We start from the raw sequence: 17152 nt of genomic DNA, 5'->3' as shown, positions 1-17152 counted from the left end.
CTATCATTTAAATTATTTGAAAATTGCAGTTTTTTAGGAAATAAGTTACTGTTTCAGGTCATTATTAGAACCAGGGGCCACAGCTTAAGAATAAGGAGTAAGCCATTTAGAACGGAGACGAGGAAACACTTTTTCTCACAGAGAGTGGTGAGTCTGGAATTCTCTGCCTCAGAGGGCGGTGGAGGCAGGTTCTCTGGATGCTTTCAAGAGAGAGCTAGATAGGGCTTTTAAAAATAGCGGAGTCAGGGGATAAGGGGAGAAGGCAGGAAAGGGGCACTGATTGGGGATGATCAGCCATGATCACATTGAATGGCGGTGCTGGCTCGAAGGGCCGAATGGCCTACTCCTGCACCTATTGTCTATTGCCTAAATAGTTAGGATAGAATAATGACCTTGAACACCGAGAATATCTTGTTTAAGAAGGAACTGCAGATGCTGGAAAATCAAAGGTAGACAAAAATACTCGAGAAACTCAGCGGGTGAGGCAGCATCTATGGAGCGAAGGAAATAGGCAACGTTTCGGCACGAAACGTTGCCTATTTCCTTCGCTCCATAGATGCTGCCTCACCCACTGAGTTTCTCCAGCATTTTTGTCTACCAAGGATATCTTGTTTCTTTGTGTTCCAGTCTCCTGCCCAGGTAGCATCTTTGAAGAAACATCCAGGCTAAATTATTTTAAAGACGATGTTGAAGAAAATAGAATAGCATATTATAAAAGTTAATCAAAAATCATCCTCTTTCGCCATTTGTGTTTTGTCTTGGACCAGAAAAGTATTTTTGCCGCTTATTTAAAAAAAAAAAGTATTTTGGAGCTGCCGATGGACTCTGTTGTTTCAATGAAGCAGAATGGTTCAGAAGCACGACTAGAGTTCCACCACTAGGGTTTGCTCAGTCACTACTGAAAAGCAGCGTTTCTTACTGCTGTGCATCCACACAGCAGGTGTGGCTTTATATGCCATTTTCACCGGACGTTCCCTCCCTGCTGTTCTGTTCTTGTGTTTAATTTAACCCCTGCTGAGTCGGCTTTCGAGCAGCATATTCAGAATTTGACAAATCAAGAAATTAATCTTTGGGGTAGGCAACCAAAAAACAATTGACTGGCTGCTTTCGTGAGGTTTCTGCCTTGAGATTTGATTTCAGAAATTGCATTTTTTCAAAATGGATTCCATGATGTTAAATGAAAGAATGTTTCCCAATTTTTTTCTCTTTGCAGTCATTGTTTTAAGAACCTGCTCTACAAAGTCCATACGTTATTCACAATTTGTATGTCGGTTGGTATCTGTCAATCCCTGGGAAATGTCACTGTTCTCCTTCCTTCAGTCCAAAATCACAACACTTTGCCACATGCTTTTAAATCCAAAATGAAGAAATTTTAAACGATACTAGGCCAAGTGGGGGGGGGGGGGGGGGCAGTCTGCAGCGTCACACACACACACACACACACACACACACACACACACACCACCCACACACACACACACACACACACACACACACACAACACACACACACACACACCACGCCCCACACACCCACACACACCAAACCACACACCACACACACACACACACACCCCACCAACACACACACACACCACACACACACACACACACACCACACACACACACACACACACCACTCCACACACACACACACACACACACACACACACACACACTAACCACACACACACACACACACACACACACACACACACTAACCACTCACACACACACACACACACACACACACACACACACCACTCCACACACACACACACACACACACACCACACACACACACACACACACACACACACACACACACACACACACACACACACACCACTACACACACACACACACACACACACACACACCACACACACTAACCACCCCCTTGATATTATATTAATATTATTCATTCCCTCCTTTTACCCCATCCCCCGCCCTATCCACTCGCGCATGGCCCCCAACTCGCAGGCGCGGCTAGAGAGGGAGAAGGAGAGAGGGCAGGGGCACAACACTTTACTGCAGGCTTTTAAATCCAAAACTAAGAAATTTTAAATTATATGAAGTGTAAATTTGAATGTACAGTTATGTTCCAAATTGTGTCATTCTTTCAAGATACTCGGCAAAGATTGCAAGATGTACATTAATAATACAGCTATTTTATTATATAAGGTTTGGACTATATTTGTGTGTGGGGTTTAGTTCCATTCTTTTTCTGGAAAAACAATTTCCTCAAGTATCTGAACATTGATGATATTTTACCTAGAATGCTGGAAAAGCTCTTTGCCCAGGTGAGCCTGATGTTGTCTATGCTATTCCAATATCAATCACAATGAGGTAATTAGGAATGGAACCATTACTAATGTTTCTCCCTCCCTAATGAACTCTTAACAAAAGAGGGCGTTTAAAATGTAAAGATTGTCTTTATGTTTGAGGTTCAGCTCTTCGTATTTTTTTTTTAAAAACCTCCTTGATGAACACCAACAAAATGGAGCAAATAAAATTTAAAGATTATCTTAATATTCAAACAATTCTCTTCGTATTCATTAAAAAAATTGCCTAAGATTAGTTTAAGTTTAGTTTACTGAGGTACAGTGAAAAGTTATCCAGTCAACGGAAAGACTATACACGATAACAATCAAGCCATCCACAATGTACAGATACAGGATAAAGGGAATGACATTTAGTGCAAGATAATAGACCAGTAAAGTCTGATTAAAGATAGCACGAGGGTCTCCAATGAAGCAGAGGTCAGCACTGCTCGCTAGTTGGTGAAAGGATGGTTCAGTTGCCTGAAAACAGCTGGGAAGAAACTCTCCCTGAATCTGGAAGTATGCCTTTCACAATTCTGTACCTCTTGCCTTATGAGAGAGGGGAGAAGATGGAGGGTGAGACTTGTCCTTGATTATGCTGGTGGTCTTGCCGAGGCAACGTGAAGTGGGAATTAGTGGCAGGGAGGTTGGTTTATGTGATCGTCTGGGCTGCATCCACAATTCAGTGACATTTCTTGCGGTCTTGGGTGGAGCTGTTCCCAAACCATGGTGTGATGCATCACTAAGGACAGCGATTTACGCATTGATTTGTGTTAGAGCACATTGTTTTAATATCTTCCTGGAATTGGAACTCAACTGGACCAAAGAATTGGATTCTACAAATTCCTTCTGTTGAAGATGGCTGTAAAAGATGATTCCAAACATTATGTTACATGCAAAGCAACAACTTAAATTCATCTTAAACCTGAATTGCATCAGTGACAATCATTTTTTGCATCACAACTATCTGTCTTGGGTAATCGAATCGTATCTCTATATTGGAGTTTCAGCATGTAATAGGCCAACAAATACTGAACTAAGATTTCATAAATATCGTGTAACATCTTCACTGTAGTTGGCAATTTCTCCCATTTTTGTGCAGTCATCAAATCTGGCATCTTGGCATTGGTCGAGGTAATTACATGAAAAACCTAAGGTGTTGGTTTTAATAGTATTTAAGTAATGAGTATAACCTTTTCTAAACCTCCAGAAGCACAAAATTCACAAATGAGTGCGCAATGTCGATCACAGTGCTGGTTCAATTTTCCTTAAGATTTGAAGGAATTCAACAAGACTCTCAGGCCACAGTATGGACCTTTAATGAGTTATGCAATAGCTAATTGAAAGATAAGGCGTTTGCATTACTTTTAAAGAATTTCTGATGAATATTACATATAGGTGATTGAACATGATGCAATTGTACATAGAAACAACCTTAAATTGAATGGTGGAGCAGCGGTAGAGTTGGTGCTTTACAGCACCAGAGACGCTGGTTCGATCCTGACTACTGATGCTGTCCGGAGTTTGCATGTTCTCCCCATGATCTGCGTGGGTTATCTCCAGGATCTCGGGTTTCCTCCCACATTACGAAAGACATACAGGTTGTGGTTTAATTGACTTGGTATAATTGTAAATTGTCCCCAGAGTGTAGGATAGTGTTAGTGTGCGGGGATTGCTGGTCAGCGCAGACTTGGTGGACCGAAGGGCCTGTTTGTATGCTGTAACTCTAAACTAAACAAAAATTGCCTCCGGCAAGACGCATTACAAGAGTGACCATTAACAGTTATTTCCAGGTTTGCTCTTTGCGATACCATTAATATCTGCTCTCTGAGTACATTTGCCAGTTAACAAAAAATAAGGTATCTTGAGATCATATAAACCCCTGTGATAAACAGTGCTGACACGTGGACTGACATGTACTTGTGCAAGGTATACTTTAACTTAACTGTTCATGAGTTGGTTAATTTTGTTTTTCATCTTCTCTACCCTTTCAAGGAAAGTTGCAGAAAGTGTCAGGTGTTATGGAAAGACCATGCCGGGCTGTCGTGCGATCAGGTGGTCGAGAAAGATGAAATCAAGTTCAGGACGTCATTGTAAGTAACTGACAGCCGGCCTGATAAAATGGTTCAAAGGTACTTGATTGTCATATGCACCGAGGTACAACGAAATTCACTTTTGTATGCAGTTCCGTTCAACTATCACTATAGATAAGCACTTTGTTACGTCTTAGGGAAACATCCTAGGTACATTGCATGTGTATAGTAGTGGCAGTGCATCCGCTGCTGGTGCCGACGATGGCTGCTTCGGTGTACTGCTTTAAATCGATAATGTTTTGTTATTAATGTTTTATTTCATTTCTAACTGTGGGCGGAGCACCAAGGCAAATTCCTTGTATGTGAATACTTGGCCAATAAACTTATTCATTCATTCACACTAACAGTATACAAAGTGGCCAAATTTGACTTAATTTTAAAGTCCGATTTGTTGCAAGTGCCGGGTTCTTGACCTGACCTCGAAGGCCCATTGTCCTAAAGGCATTGCAGGGTCAGCCAGGCCAAAAGGAGGCATTTTATTCATTGAATATATTGTTTTTTTGCGAAAATGGAAATTGATCACTTTTTGCTTTATGGAAAGTAAACTTCTGTCATGAATGTCCTATAACAGTTATTTGGTTCACATCCTCTCAAAGGAAACAGCTGGGGAGACATAGAGAAAACAAGAGGGGGGGCGAGCAGAAGGAAAGGAGGGGGAGGCAAGCAAGAAGCAGAGGGAGACTCTGTTGCAGAGGAGATAAAGAAATGAGGGGAGCAATGCAGGAAAGAGCAAAATGATTGAGAGGAAGTGAAAGGCGATGAATGGATGGAGTTGAGAGGTCCATGGGAACACGTGGATATTTGTGAATCATACATTGTGTTATTAACGCAAGTGTTGACACAAAAGTAGGTGGGAAGGCGTACCATAATGAGTATAGAAACTATCGCAGATGCTGGTTAATACACAGAAGGACGCAAAGTGCTGACGTAACTCAGCAGGTCAGGCAGCATCCTTGGAGAATATGGACAGGCAATGTTTTGAGTCAATACACTTCTTCAAACTGGGTATATTTTAACTGTGCTGAAAATTGCATTGTTTAACTGCTTGCCCAATGTAGTTTAATGTGAGAATATGCAGTCCTGGACTTCAATGGGAGGAATTAAACGGCAGATTAATGTCTAAGTGGGGAGAATCTGCAAATGAGTGGTGTACAGAGTGGTGGGTTTGGTGTTGTGCAGAAAACAAGAGCTAGCATCTCGCTGTAGCACGGTTAAGGCAAATGGTATATTGGTCAATACTACTAGATATTTGGAGTTTAAAAATAGCCATGCACTGTTGCAAATATACAGTCTTTTGGTGAGGCGGCACTGAGCTCTTTAACACCTGATAAGGTAGTGCAAGGGTTGTGGGGATTCTAAGCATCTATGATCAAAAGGAAAGATGAGATGCTTCCTCATGAAATAAATTCTTGCTGGTTGATGTGTTCTTTACACAATTCATTGTCACAACACAGTCCAAACATTCACACAAGCTTCCACTCATTGTTCTGCTATCATACAACAACAATATGGATTTATATATCTCCGTTTTTACATGTTAAAACAGTACCAATTGAGAGCAAGGCAAAAGAGGATGTGTTTGGACAAGTATCCATGTTTGGTCATCGGCAGTTCTCAAGCAGTCCTTCAGACGCATGGAAGAAAGCAAGAGAAGTTCACAAGAAAAGATTTCCTGAACTTGGGGTGGAGATGGCTCGAGTGAAACTAGCAACAATGAGGGTACACAAAAATGCTGGAGAAACTCAGCGGGTGCAACAGCATCTATGAGGCGATGGAAATAGGCAACTTTTCGGGCCGAAACCCCTCTTCAGACTGATGGGAGGTTGGGGGGCGGGGAGAAGAAAGGAAAAAGGAGGAGGAGGAGCCAAGAGGCACTGGAAAAGGAGAGTGTAAAAGAGCCCAGGATTAGAGGGATGCTGAGTTCCTTGATAATTTGTGGGCTTGACGATGTTCTAGAGATGTAAAGGAGCAGATGTTTTTGAACTTGAAAATGTGTTTAGTTTAGCTTAGTTTATTGTCACGTCTACCGAGGTGCAGTGAAATGCTTTTGTTGCATGCTAACCAGTCAGCTGGAAGACACAGGTCGGCATTGGGAGTGATGGGTAAATGGGATTTGGTATAAATGACCACTGTTTTGGATGAGGTCATTAATGGAGGCCATAAAATAAATCAGACAGCAGAGCATTCCAGAACAAGGGGTCACAGTTTAAGGATAAGGGGGAAATCTTTTAAGACCGAGATGAGAAAAACATTTTTCACACAGAGAGTGGTGAATCTCTGGAATTCTCTGCCACAGAAGGTAGTTGAGGCCAGTTCATTGGCTATATTTAAGAGGGAGTTAGATGTGGCCCTTGTGGCTAAAGGGATCAGGGGGTATGGAGAGAAGGCAGGTACAGGATACTGAGTTGGATGATCAGCCATGATCATATTGAATGGCGGTGCAGGGACGAATGGCCTACTCCTGCACCTATTTTCTATGTTTCTATTGAATGAATCAAATCAGTTCATGAAGCCATGCATGGTGGTTTTGGCCTTTATTGGTTCAGAAAAGTTTGATCTTTTTCGCACATTTTTATTTAATTCAAATTTATTCTTATTTGGCCTGAACTGAGGGCACGCAAGTCCACAAGATTGGTGTGTCTGGAATAACATGTAGGCCAGAACAGATAAGGATACAGATTTTTCAACCTGAAGGATATTTGTGATTCAGATGTTATTGTTAACGATAATGCAGAAGTTCTCCAGGGTCTGTCTGGAGATGGTTTTTGCAGCTGAGGGTGGATTGAGGCCAAGATGGAAAGGGGAGTATGTAGTTTGTAGCTTAATTTTGGAACCGTTCATGGTCCGATTACAAATATTCAGTCTAAGACTGCATCCAAGGATCATCGAGGGAGTAAGTTTATGGTAGAAGTGGGAAATATGAGAGTTGGCAATACCAAAGATAATATTTATATTTAATTGAGGAAATCTTGGTTCATTTGGGATTAAGTGCTGGACAAGAAATACAACAAGCCGGTGATAGTGGAGCAAATATACATATTCCTGTTAGAGTGAAGGACAGGGCTGGGAGGATCAGGGAATCTTGGTCGATGAAGATTATTGAGGCTCCGTCAGGAATGAGGAGCCGGTTTATGTCCAGTATAGCTGCTGGATTCCCGAGAGGCACACAGAAGAGTTGTCAAGAATGGAGGGCTTGACTTGTAAGGCTCGGAATGAAGAAGACTGAGGGGGTGACCTATATAAAAATAAGGGGTAAGCCATTTAGAACGGAGATGAGGAAATGCTTTTTCACACAGAGGTTTGTGAATCTGTGGAATTCTCTGCCTCAGAAGGCAGTGGAGGCCAGTTCTCTGGATGCTTTCAAGAGAGCATTAGATAGAGCTCTTAAAGGGGATATGGGGAGAAGGCAGGAACGGGGCACTGATTGTGAATGATCAGCCATTATCACATTGAAAGGCGGTGCTGACTCGAAGGGCCGAATGGCCTACTCCTGCACCTATTGTCTATTGTCTATCATAGCTAGAATAATTCTAGTCATTTTCCCAAGGTAGGGAAGTCCAAAACTAGACGTCATAGGATAACGGTGAGAGTGGAAAGACTTAAAGGAGAGCTGTGGGGCAGGTTTGTCATAGACATTGGTGAATATAGTGAATGAGCTGCCAAAGGAAGTGGTGGACGCGAGTACATTGACAATTTTTAAAAGGCATTTGGGCAGGTTCAAGTGTGTTTATCCATCATATGACAGTGAGATTTTCACTTGCAGCAGCTTTATTGGAACATTAGATGCAACCATAAATATACAATAAATTATTTGATTATTCCGGGCAAGCAGGAACTGGATCGTGCAAAAACTCAAGTACGTAGAATAAGCTGAGTGGTGCAGAGTCTGTCGTGGTTCAGTGCTGATGTGTGGTGGTAGTTAGGCTTACGCAGGGTGGGTGAAGAATGTGATGGTGAATGGAACGAAGCTGTTCTTGAATCTGGAGGTGAAGGTTCTCGGGCTCCTGCATCTTCTCAATGGTAGCAACGAGAGGAGAGCGTGGCCGGGGTGGTCTAGCTCAGAGATGATTCACTCTTCAGGCAGGCAGCAAGTTCAGTTTAGTTTATTGTCACGTGTACTGAGGCGCAGTGAAAGGCTTTTATCACGTGCTCTACAGTCAGTGGAAAGACGATACATGATTACAATCGAGCCATTTACAGTGAACAGATACATGATAAGGGAATAATGTTTAGTGGAAGATAAAGCCAGTAAAGTCTGATCAGAGATAGTCCAAGGGTCACCAATGAGGTAGCTAGTAGTTCAGGACTGCTCTCTAGTTGTGGTCTTCTTCTTTTGTGTCCGTCTTCTATGTTTCAAATGTTCGGCCAGGCTTTTTCAGTTGTGGTAGGATAATTCAGTCTACTGATAACAGCTAGATCCATGTAGACCTCTTTGGTGGGGATGTCCTTCCTCGTGATGGACCAGACAATGTCCACCACTTTCTGAAGACTCCTTTATTCTTGAGCGATGGAATTACCAAACCAGGCCATGAAACATATAAGATTGTTAAGGACTTGGACACGCTAGAGGCAGGAAACATGTCCCCGATGTTGGGGGAGTCCAGAACCAGGGGCCAAAAGTTTAAGAATAAGGAGTAAGCCATTTAGAACGGAGACGAGGAAACACTATTTCTCACAGAGAGTGGTGAGTCTGTGGAATTCTCTGCCTCAGAGGGCGGTGGAGGCAGGTTCTCTGGATGCTTTCAAGAGAGAGCTAGATAGGGCTCTTAAAAATAGCAGTCAGGGGATATGGGGAGAAGGCAGGAACGGGGTACTGATTGGGAATGATCAGCCATAATCACATTGAATGGTGGTGCTGGCTCAAAGGGCCGATTGGCCTACTCCTGCATCTATTGTCTATTGTCTATCCACCTCTTGGTATATTCCCCACCTTGCTCCTGTAGGAGTTCAGAGACATGATTAATCCCCTCATGCTTGTAAGAAAGTGTTGGTGAGTTTTCTTTGTCAGTGCATCAGCATTCTGCGCCTAGACATATCATCGGAGATACATACACCCAAGAACTTGAAGCATTGGACTCTGCGCTGCCATCCCTCCATCTGCACCACTGTGCCGTCCTGCGTGAACAATGCCGTGTGAATTTTTTCCTACATTTCGAATCGCAAGTTCACCAAGGCAGTGGAATTTCCAATCTAGCTACCAGGGAAACAGAAAACTATGATTTAATCAGATTGGTTTATTTTAATACCAGCAATGTTGAAAAGCAGTGGAAAGTGAAAAAGCAACTTCCTGAGTTTGATCAGGCTTAGACGTAAAGCATCGTTAGACTAAATCTTGCTTTGCTCATCACAGCCATTAAAACTTTATATGCATTGTTTTTAATTTTTGGATGTGTATTTAAGATTCTGATTGCGTGCCGTTACAGATGACATCTTCAAACGACCACTATGCACTCAAAGATTCTAATTTTGTTGCCAAGGCACTTTCATTGGTTGCTCGGCTTTTCCACATCAATCAAACATTGACTTATGGGGAAAAAAAGGTCAATAGTTGCTAAGGCCTCCCAGCGAGATCGACACTCATCCAGTAAAAGCATAAAGACACGAGGCCAAGTCATTAAGCAACCCGTAGAATAAAGAAGGGTTTGATGCTTCCTTTAAATGATCTTGCAGCTTTAGAGGCATTTACATGAATAGGTATTTACATTGTAGGCTTGTTAAGGCAAGAAAATTAGCAGTGTGTTAAAGCAATCTTGGTGCTCCACAGCCATTGGGAAGTGAGGAATGAATGAGTCATGTCCCACTGTGATTCAGTACTGAAAGGAAATTAATAAAGGGTGACAGACTCCAGCAGATGTCCCAAATCTCTCCTGACATCCACGTCGGGAATCTCTTTAGCAGAATTAAACTGGTAAAATTACTTCTCTGGAAAGGGAATTTCTGTATCCGAAAGCTATTACAGTGAAGGAGGAAACTAGATTCCAAATTTATCTGAAGATGTTTTTTTTTTTCAGATAAATTCCAAGCTATCAGATCCCATCGTTGGTATAGATTGTGTAGATTGGGGCTAGTTCTTCATTAAAGTGGTGCAAAAATGTCACGTAATCTTCTGAAATCCTTCATTCAATTGTGGCACCAAGCCAACAATTTATTTAAACAAAGAGACACAGTGTTGAAGCAACTCAGTGGGTCAGGCAGCTTCCCAAGTGAGGCGACATTTCAGGTGGAGACCCTTCTTCAGACTGGGAGGAGAACCGCTCCACAGCAGGCATACCTTGAGGAGACATTGCCAATCTGAAGAAGGTTCCATCCTGAAACGTCACCCATCAATGGTCTCCAGAGATGCTGCCTGGCCCCCTGCGTTACTCCAGCACTTTGTCTTTTTGTTGTTGTTGTAAACTCGCACCTGCAGTTCCTTCTTTCAACAACTTATTTTAAATCATTTGGAGAAAACAGAATGGTTTTGATTGAAGACTGGCATACTAGGGGTACATGCATTTACAACAGCAGCCTGAAGAGTAGGAACAGCAAATCCTCAAGATAACACAAAGTGCTGGAGTAATGTAGCAGGTAGACAAAAAAGCTGGAGAAACTCAGCGGGTGAGGCAGCATCTATAGAGTGAAGGAATAGGCGACGTTTCGAGTCAAGGCAGGCAGCATCTCTGGACCAAAAGGATAGGTGATGTTTTGGGTTTGGGCCCTTCTTCAGACTCGCTTCACAAACAGTCTTAACCTTAACAGGTGGGAGCAGAGCAGCTAAGTATTAAAAAACAGGCTTGTTCTAATGGTTTATTTTGAGTTTTATGCTTAATATTTTCCACATATTTATATATAATCATTGTAAATAACAAAACAAGCTACTAGTGGAAACTTGCACAAAATGGTCGGATGGTTTTAGTCACTATCAGGAAATTCATTGTATTATTGTTTAGAGTCGTTAACGGCCATGTAAAAATATTATTTTCTAGCTGTGCAAATAAATTAGTAATTTAGGAAATGGCGGATATATTTGCCATCTTCCGGAGGACGTTAACCAGTCGTTAACGCAGTGAAATGGTTTCCTTTCAGATCAGCAAAGCATCCTGCTGTATATGAGCAGGAAGGTCCACTCCCAAAGCAAGAAGGTGCAGTGTGACGCAGAGCCGCAGATCGTACTGAAACCATGGCCATCCACAGGGGTGGCACAGTGGTGCGCCTGGTAGAGCCGCTGCCTCACAGTGCCAGGGACCCGGGTTCAAAATTGACCTCGGGTGCTGCTGTCTGTGTGGAGTTTGCACTTCTTTCCTGTGACCTCATAGGTTCCTTCCAGGTGCTCCGGTTTCCTCCCACATCCCAAAGACTTGCGGGTTTGTAAGTTAATTGGCCCTACTGTGTAGGGAGTGGATGTAAAAGTGGGACAACAGAGAGCTAGTGTGACTGGGTGATCGAGGTCTGTGTGGACTCTGGGCTGGAGGGTCTGTTTCCATGCTGTATCCTCCACGCAAAAAACAAAAAGTTCGACCACCGTTCTGCCTCCACAGATGCTGTCCAACCTGCTGAGTTCCCCCAGAAGTTTATTTTTGCTCCAGATTGTAGTATCTGCCTCCACATAACCTTCACATTGGTCTTCATGGCTATCAGTCAATTGTTATTATCACAGATAGACAGTCTTATGTACAACAGGAATATACACTTATGAGTTTGGAGATATAAATTTAGGTCATAGAAGATGATCACAGGCTGAGAATTTTGCCAGTGTGAATGTACATATGCTTGCTGTTTGTGACTTTATTGTTGGGGGCCATTTCATGTCACCACATGGACTGGTGACGTTTAATAGATCTCAACACCCGTTTGATAGAAACATAGAAAATAGGTGCAAGGAGTAGGTCATTCAGCCCTTCGAGCCTGCACCGCCATTCAATATGATTATGGCTGATCATCCAACTCAGTATCCTGTACCTGCCTTCTCTCCATACCCCCTGATCCCTTTAGCCACAAGGGCCACATCTAACTCCCTCTTAAATATAGCCAATGAACAGGCCTCAACTACCTTCTGTGGCAGAGAGTTCCAGAGATTCACCACTCTCTGTGTGAAAAATGTTTTTCTCATCTCGGTCCTAAAATATTTCCCCTTTATCCTTAAACTGTGACCCCTTGTTCTGGACTTCCCCAACATCGGGAACAATCTTCCTGCATCTAGCCTGTCCAACCCCTTAAGAAATTTGTAAGTTTCTATAATATCCCCCCTCAATCTTCTAAATTCTAGCGAGTACAAGCCGAGTCTATCCAGTCTTTCTTCATATTATGTCACCATTGCAATGTGCTAGGGCACTATCTAGCCCAATGAGCATATGGAAGCAGATATCAACCAGAGAGTTGAAGCCTGCTTGATTAACGGTTAAATCTTTAGCTGGTATTTCAGCATCCATCAATGGAAAGTGTCCTTAGCGCGATTTAGCAGCCTCAACAAAGCTAGGAAAAAGGCTTATCGAAAAACTGTGACTGTCGTCACTGTTCCAGCCTGATGGATACGATACATAAAAATTAGAAAAAACCCTACTCAGTTACAGTACTTGGCATGTTGGTCTTCGTTGACCAAATTTAATTGAACTTTTTATTGTGCACTTAAAAATACACCATTACCACAGTATGCTGACTCCTACGGAACAAGATATCTGTTCTGAAATCTAATAAATGTGAACAAAGCATTTTTAAATGCCCTTTGCTATTTCAGGACTTAGCAAAACTCGTAACCTTCGCCCCTTTCCCTCCTCTACTGATGGCACGGGCTTGGCAGCCATTTCATGCCAGCTGATATTTGTCATTGGTGAGTGAGTGAGATAACGCAACACAATTTGACCCTGCCTTCTCCCTGCGTTTATTCTGCTTGCCTTTACTAGAGGAATGATGCAGCCAACAGTCAACCATTCTACATCTTGCTTGATCACCATCCCCTTTGTTTTCTCATTTTCACACCTCGCCCTTCCACATCTCTCTGTCTCCCCCCTCCCTGATTCTCGGTCTGAAGAAGGGTCTCGACTCGAAACGTCACCCATTCCTTCTATCCAGAGATGCTGCCTTTCCCGCTGAGTTATTCCAGCATTTTGTGTCTATAATCCAGTAAGGCTCTGGAACCGAAAGTGCCAGGTAATCGTTGCTCAACCTGTATCTATTGATTACTGTGCTTACAAGTCTGTGCTGCTGCAAGTAAGGATTTAATTGTTCCGTTTCGGTACTCATGACAATAAAACACCTCTGGAGTTTAGATAGACTAGGGAATAGAGATTTATCTCTTAAATCTTTCTTCGTGGGACAGATCTTCCCATGTCCGGAATGTAGACAATACATAAGCTTCCAGAGATAATCGTGTGATCACACCTGGCCCGAATTTAGCATTTCATGTGAAAAGTAACAGTGCGAGCTTGTATTTCTGGAGTGTGATATTATTGACAACAGGTGCAGGAGTAGGCCATTCGGCCCTTCGAGCCAGCACCGCCATTCAATGTGATCATGGCTGATCATCCCATCTGAGGGAGACAGAGATTAACTCCATCCCCGGAGTGTGATGGCCGACACGGTGGTGCAGCGGTAGAGTAGCTGCCTTACGGCACCAAATATGCAGGTTCGATCCTGACTACGGGTGCTGTCTTTTATTTATTTATTTATTTTTTGGGGGGCGGGGTTTCAATTAATTTTATTAGGCCATTAAAAAATGGGTGCAGATTATGCTGCCATATCCAAGCTCATTTTTTCCAAATGTACATATCAACACAGAACATTTGAGTATTATACACTCCGCACGGACTCTGCTGTCTGTGCGGAGTTTGTACGTTCTCCCCGTGATCGCGTGAGTTTTCTCCGTGAACTTCGGTTTCCTCCCGCACTCTAAAAACGTACAAGTTTGTAGGTTAATTGGTTTGGTATAAATGTAAATTGGCCCAAGTGTGTGTAGGATTGTGTTAATGTGCGTGGGATCGCTGGTCGGTGCGGACTCGGTGGGCCGAAGGGCCTGTTTCCACACTGTATTTCTAAACTAAACTAAAACTAAACTCAACTCGTGACTTCATGATATTGGTATCTCCGGGTTGTGATTAATGTGGCAATAGACAGGGTGAAATTTCCCGTGTTTCCCTAAAGGAATGGTTCAAATTGCTGTTCATCCCGTTTCATATTGTTCTCATCTGACAAGTTGATGGTACAGCAGAATACAAAGGTAATTTCAGAAGTGATGGTATCTATTTTTGTGCAGGCTAAAATTAACAACTAATTCTTCCCACTTGTAGAGACTGACTGACATGCAATGCTTTTCCAGCATTTTCTCAATTTTATGCAACTCTTGCAGTTTTCCCTTTGCATTTTCAGTGTAACAGTTTGTGTTTGCTGAAATTCAGCTGTTGCTACGGCAAAAGTTCTGAAAAGCATCCACGTTGAGTCCTGTAAGGTTTTCTCCCATGACGAGGGAGAAATATATGGGGTCGTTCGTGATAGATTTGACAGCTGTGTTGTAAGCCTCGACTTTTCCGCTATTGTACTATGGTACTGCAAGTGTAAGCTTCATTTCCCTTGTCTGCAGTCTTATTCTAGTATATAATTGCGCTTCGAAATCTACCTTAAAAAGCACACGCAGGTCTCTCAGTTTCATCTTCTTCTTGTGTATGGCGTGCACAGCCTAAAGTTGTAGGGCAACTTGTTCTATTTGACCTTACTTGATTGTGCACGCCAGGTTGATTGCATTCGTCGAAACAGGGCGGACCACGTGAAGGATGCAATCTCCCACCCCTCAGTTTCATCTAAGGATCTGTTTCCCTTGTACGCTGATGACCTGCTCCCAAACTCTGATTTGATACACCAAATTTTGTTTCTTCGTTTATAAAATGGTTTACAGTGTACTATGCTTGCATGTGTAGGAAAGAAATGCAGACACTGGTCTGGAGAAGGGTGTCGACCCGAGACGTCACCCATTCCTTCTCTCCAGAGATGCTGCCTGTCCCGCTGAGTTACTCCAGCATTTTGCGATCTGCTATGTTTACATATTCTGTTGTGCTGCTGCAAGTAGGAATTTCATTGATCCATCTGGGACATATGACAATAAAACACTCTTGACCTTTGAGAGATCTCAATTACTTGCTCCGGGTGGAACTGTGTAAGACCTGCACATGTTACAAAGCTCATAACAATCAATTTCCTGCGCGTCGATTGAGCCTGAAGGATTTGGATATCTCTGCGGCCGTTTTTGCAAATCTGTTTTTTTTTTTAATGTTGCAGCGAGGAGAAAATGACAGCAACAGCGATCAGGAAATGTCACAAATGTACGATGGGTCTCATTAAATCAGAGGGGTGCAACAGGATGTCCTGTCGCTGTGGGGCCCAGATCTGCTACCTCTGCCGAGCTCCCATCAGTGGCTACGAGCATTTCTGCCAACACCCGCGATCACCTGGTGCCCCTTGTCGATTGTGCAAGAGATGCTCTTTGTGGACGGACCCTAAGGTAAGACTGTGGACATTCCATAAGCAAATAGCATTGTGACAATTCTGTACAGAACAGCCAAAGGCAGAAGTTGGTCCAGGAAATGTTGATGGATTAAGGTGGACAGTCAGAACCTTTGTTCCACAGGATGGAAAAACCCTAGAGTAGTACTCTTTCTTCCCCCCCCCCCCCTTTTTTCCCCACTGCCTCCACCTCCTTCTCTCCCAACGTGCTCCACCTTGAAGCGACAGCAGGTGAGAGGGGAAGGAGCCTACGCGGACCGAGTGATACTACGAACACTGGAGGACATAGCTTTAAGGTGAAAAGGGCAAAGTTTAAAGGAGTTATATGCGGGTGCAAGTTTTTGTTTTTACACCAAGGGCGGTGAGTGCAAGCAGGATTGATAGAAGTGAGGGACATTGAACAATGCAGGGAAGGGAAGTTAGTGTTGGAATGCCCAGCTCTCTGGAGAGCTCAGCTCCACAGAGCTGGGCCTGCCATCACTGGTGTATACGGAGGTGGAATATTGTGACGCTTGCTTCCCCAGGCTGAGGTGCCTAAAGGGCCTGTCCCACTTGGTCGTCATTTGCGCGTCATGTACGCGACATTATTTATGCGTCGTGACGCGCGCATGGTGACGTAGGCAGTCGCGCGCGGCGCCCCAGGAAATTTGGAATGTACAAAATCTCTGCGTGACCCACAAAATGACGCCCAAGTGAGACAGGCCCTTAACATCCAAGGCAGAGCTGCTACATCGATAAAATCTGTGCTTTGAATGAAGAATTTAAACTGCATTTAGAAACTGGCAATGGCGAAAGCCAATAATTGCATACAACGAGGTGGAAATGAATGGGGCGCGATACAATCTCTTTGCGTATTAACATTACTTAAAATTTTAACTATGATATAAAAAGGCAGAAGAAAATTCAATTGATTTGGATGTTGTAAAGCTCTTGGTTTCCATGGATTCTTTTAAAATGGCAGAATTAGTCTGTGGGTCTTAAATGCCTAATGGTAATTCAGCACGTGCATAACTAATCTTATGATTATTCCATTATCATCAATTATCTTGGAAGCGAATGACCGTACTGCATTTTTTCATGAAAAAGCTTCTTGTGCTCTTTGTGCCTCAGGTATGGCTACAAAAGCAACAAATTGACGACATCTGGAAACGTTTCCAATGTAATGCTGCTTGAAACTTGCATGAAAAGTAGTGCACGCCTCCTCCTTCAACTATCTGGCTTTTTTTTCCTGCAATTTCTGCAACTTTAACAAAACTTTGGTCCATTG

At 43.0% G+C, this 17152-nt stretch overlaps 1 protein-coding gene across 2 annotated transcripts in view; it reads left to right on the top strand.

Annotated features, from left to right (window-relative positions):
* rnf216 (ring finger protein 216) overlaps positions 1 to 17152 on the top strand; it is a 120724-nt gene that overhangs the window by 87066 nt on the left and 16506 nt on the right. For both annotated transcript variants that reach the window (XM_033041104.1, XM_033041105.1), the window contains 2 exons: positions 4319 to 4416; positions 15661 to 15883. In XM_033041104.1, coding sequence (XP_032896995.1) covers positions 4319 to 4416; positions 15661 to 15883 — 321 coding nt within the window. The remainder of the gene's footprint in view (positions 1 to 4318; positions 4417 to 15660; positions 15884 to 17152) is intronic.

The sequence above is a fragment of the Amblyraja radiata genome, chromosome 22 (assembly GCF_010909765.2).
Source record: "Amblyraja radiata isolate CabotCenter1 chromosome 22, sAmbRad1.1.pri, whole genome shotgun sequence".
NCBI classification, from domain to species: domain Eukaryota; kingdom Metazoa; phylum Chordata; class Chondrichthyes; order Rajiformes; family Rajidae; genus Amblyraja; species Amblyraja radiata.
The sequence above is the reverse complement of the archived record's forward strand: the minus strand, read 5'-3'. Positions and strand labels throughout refer to the sequence as shown.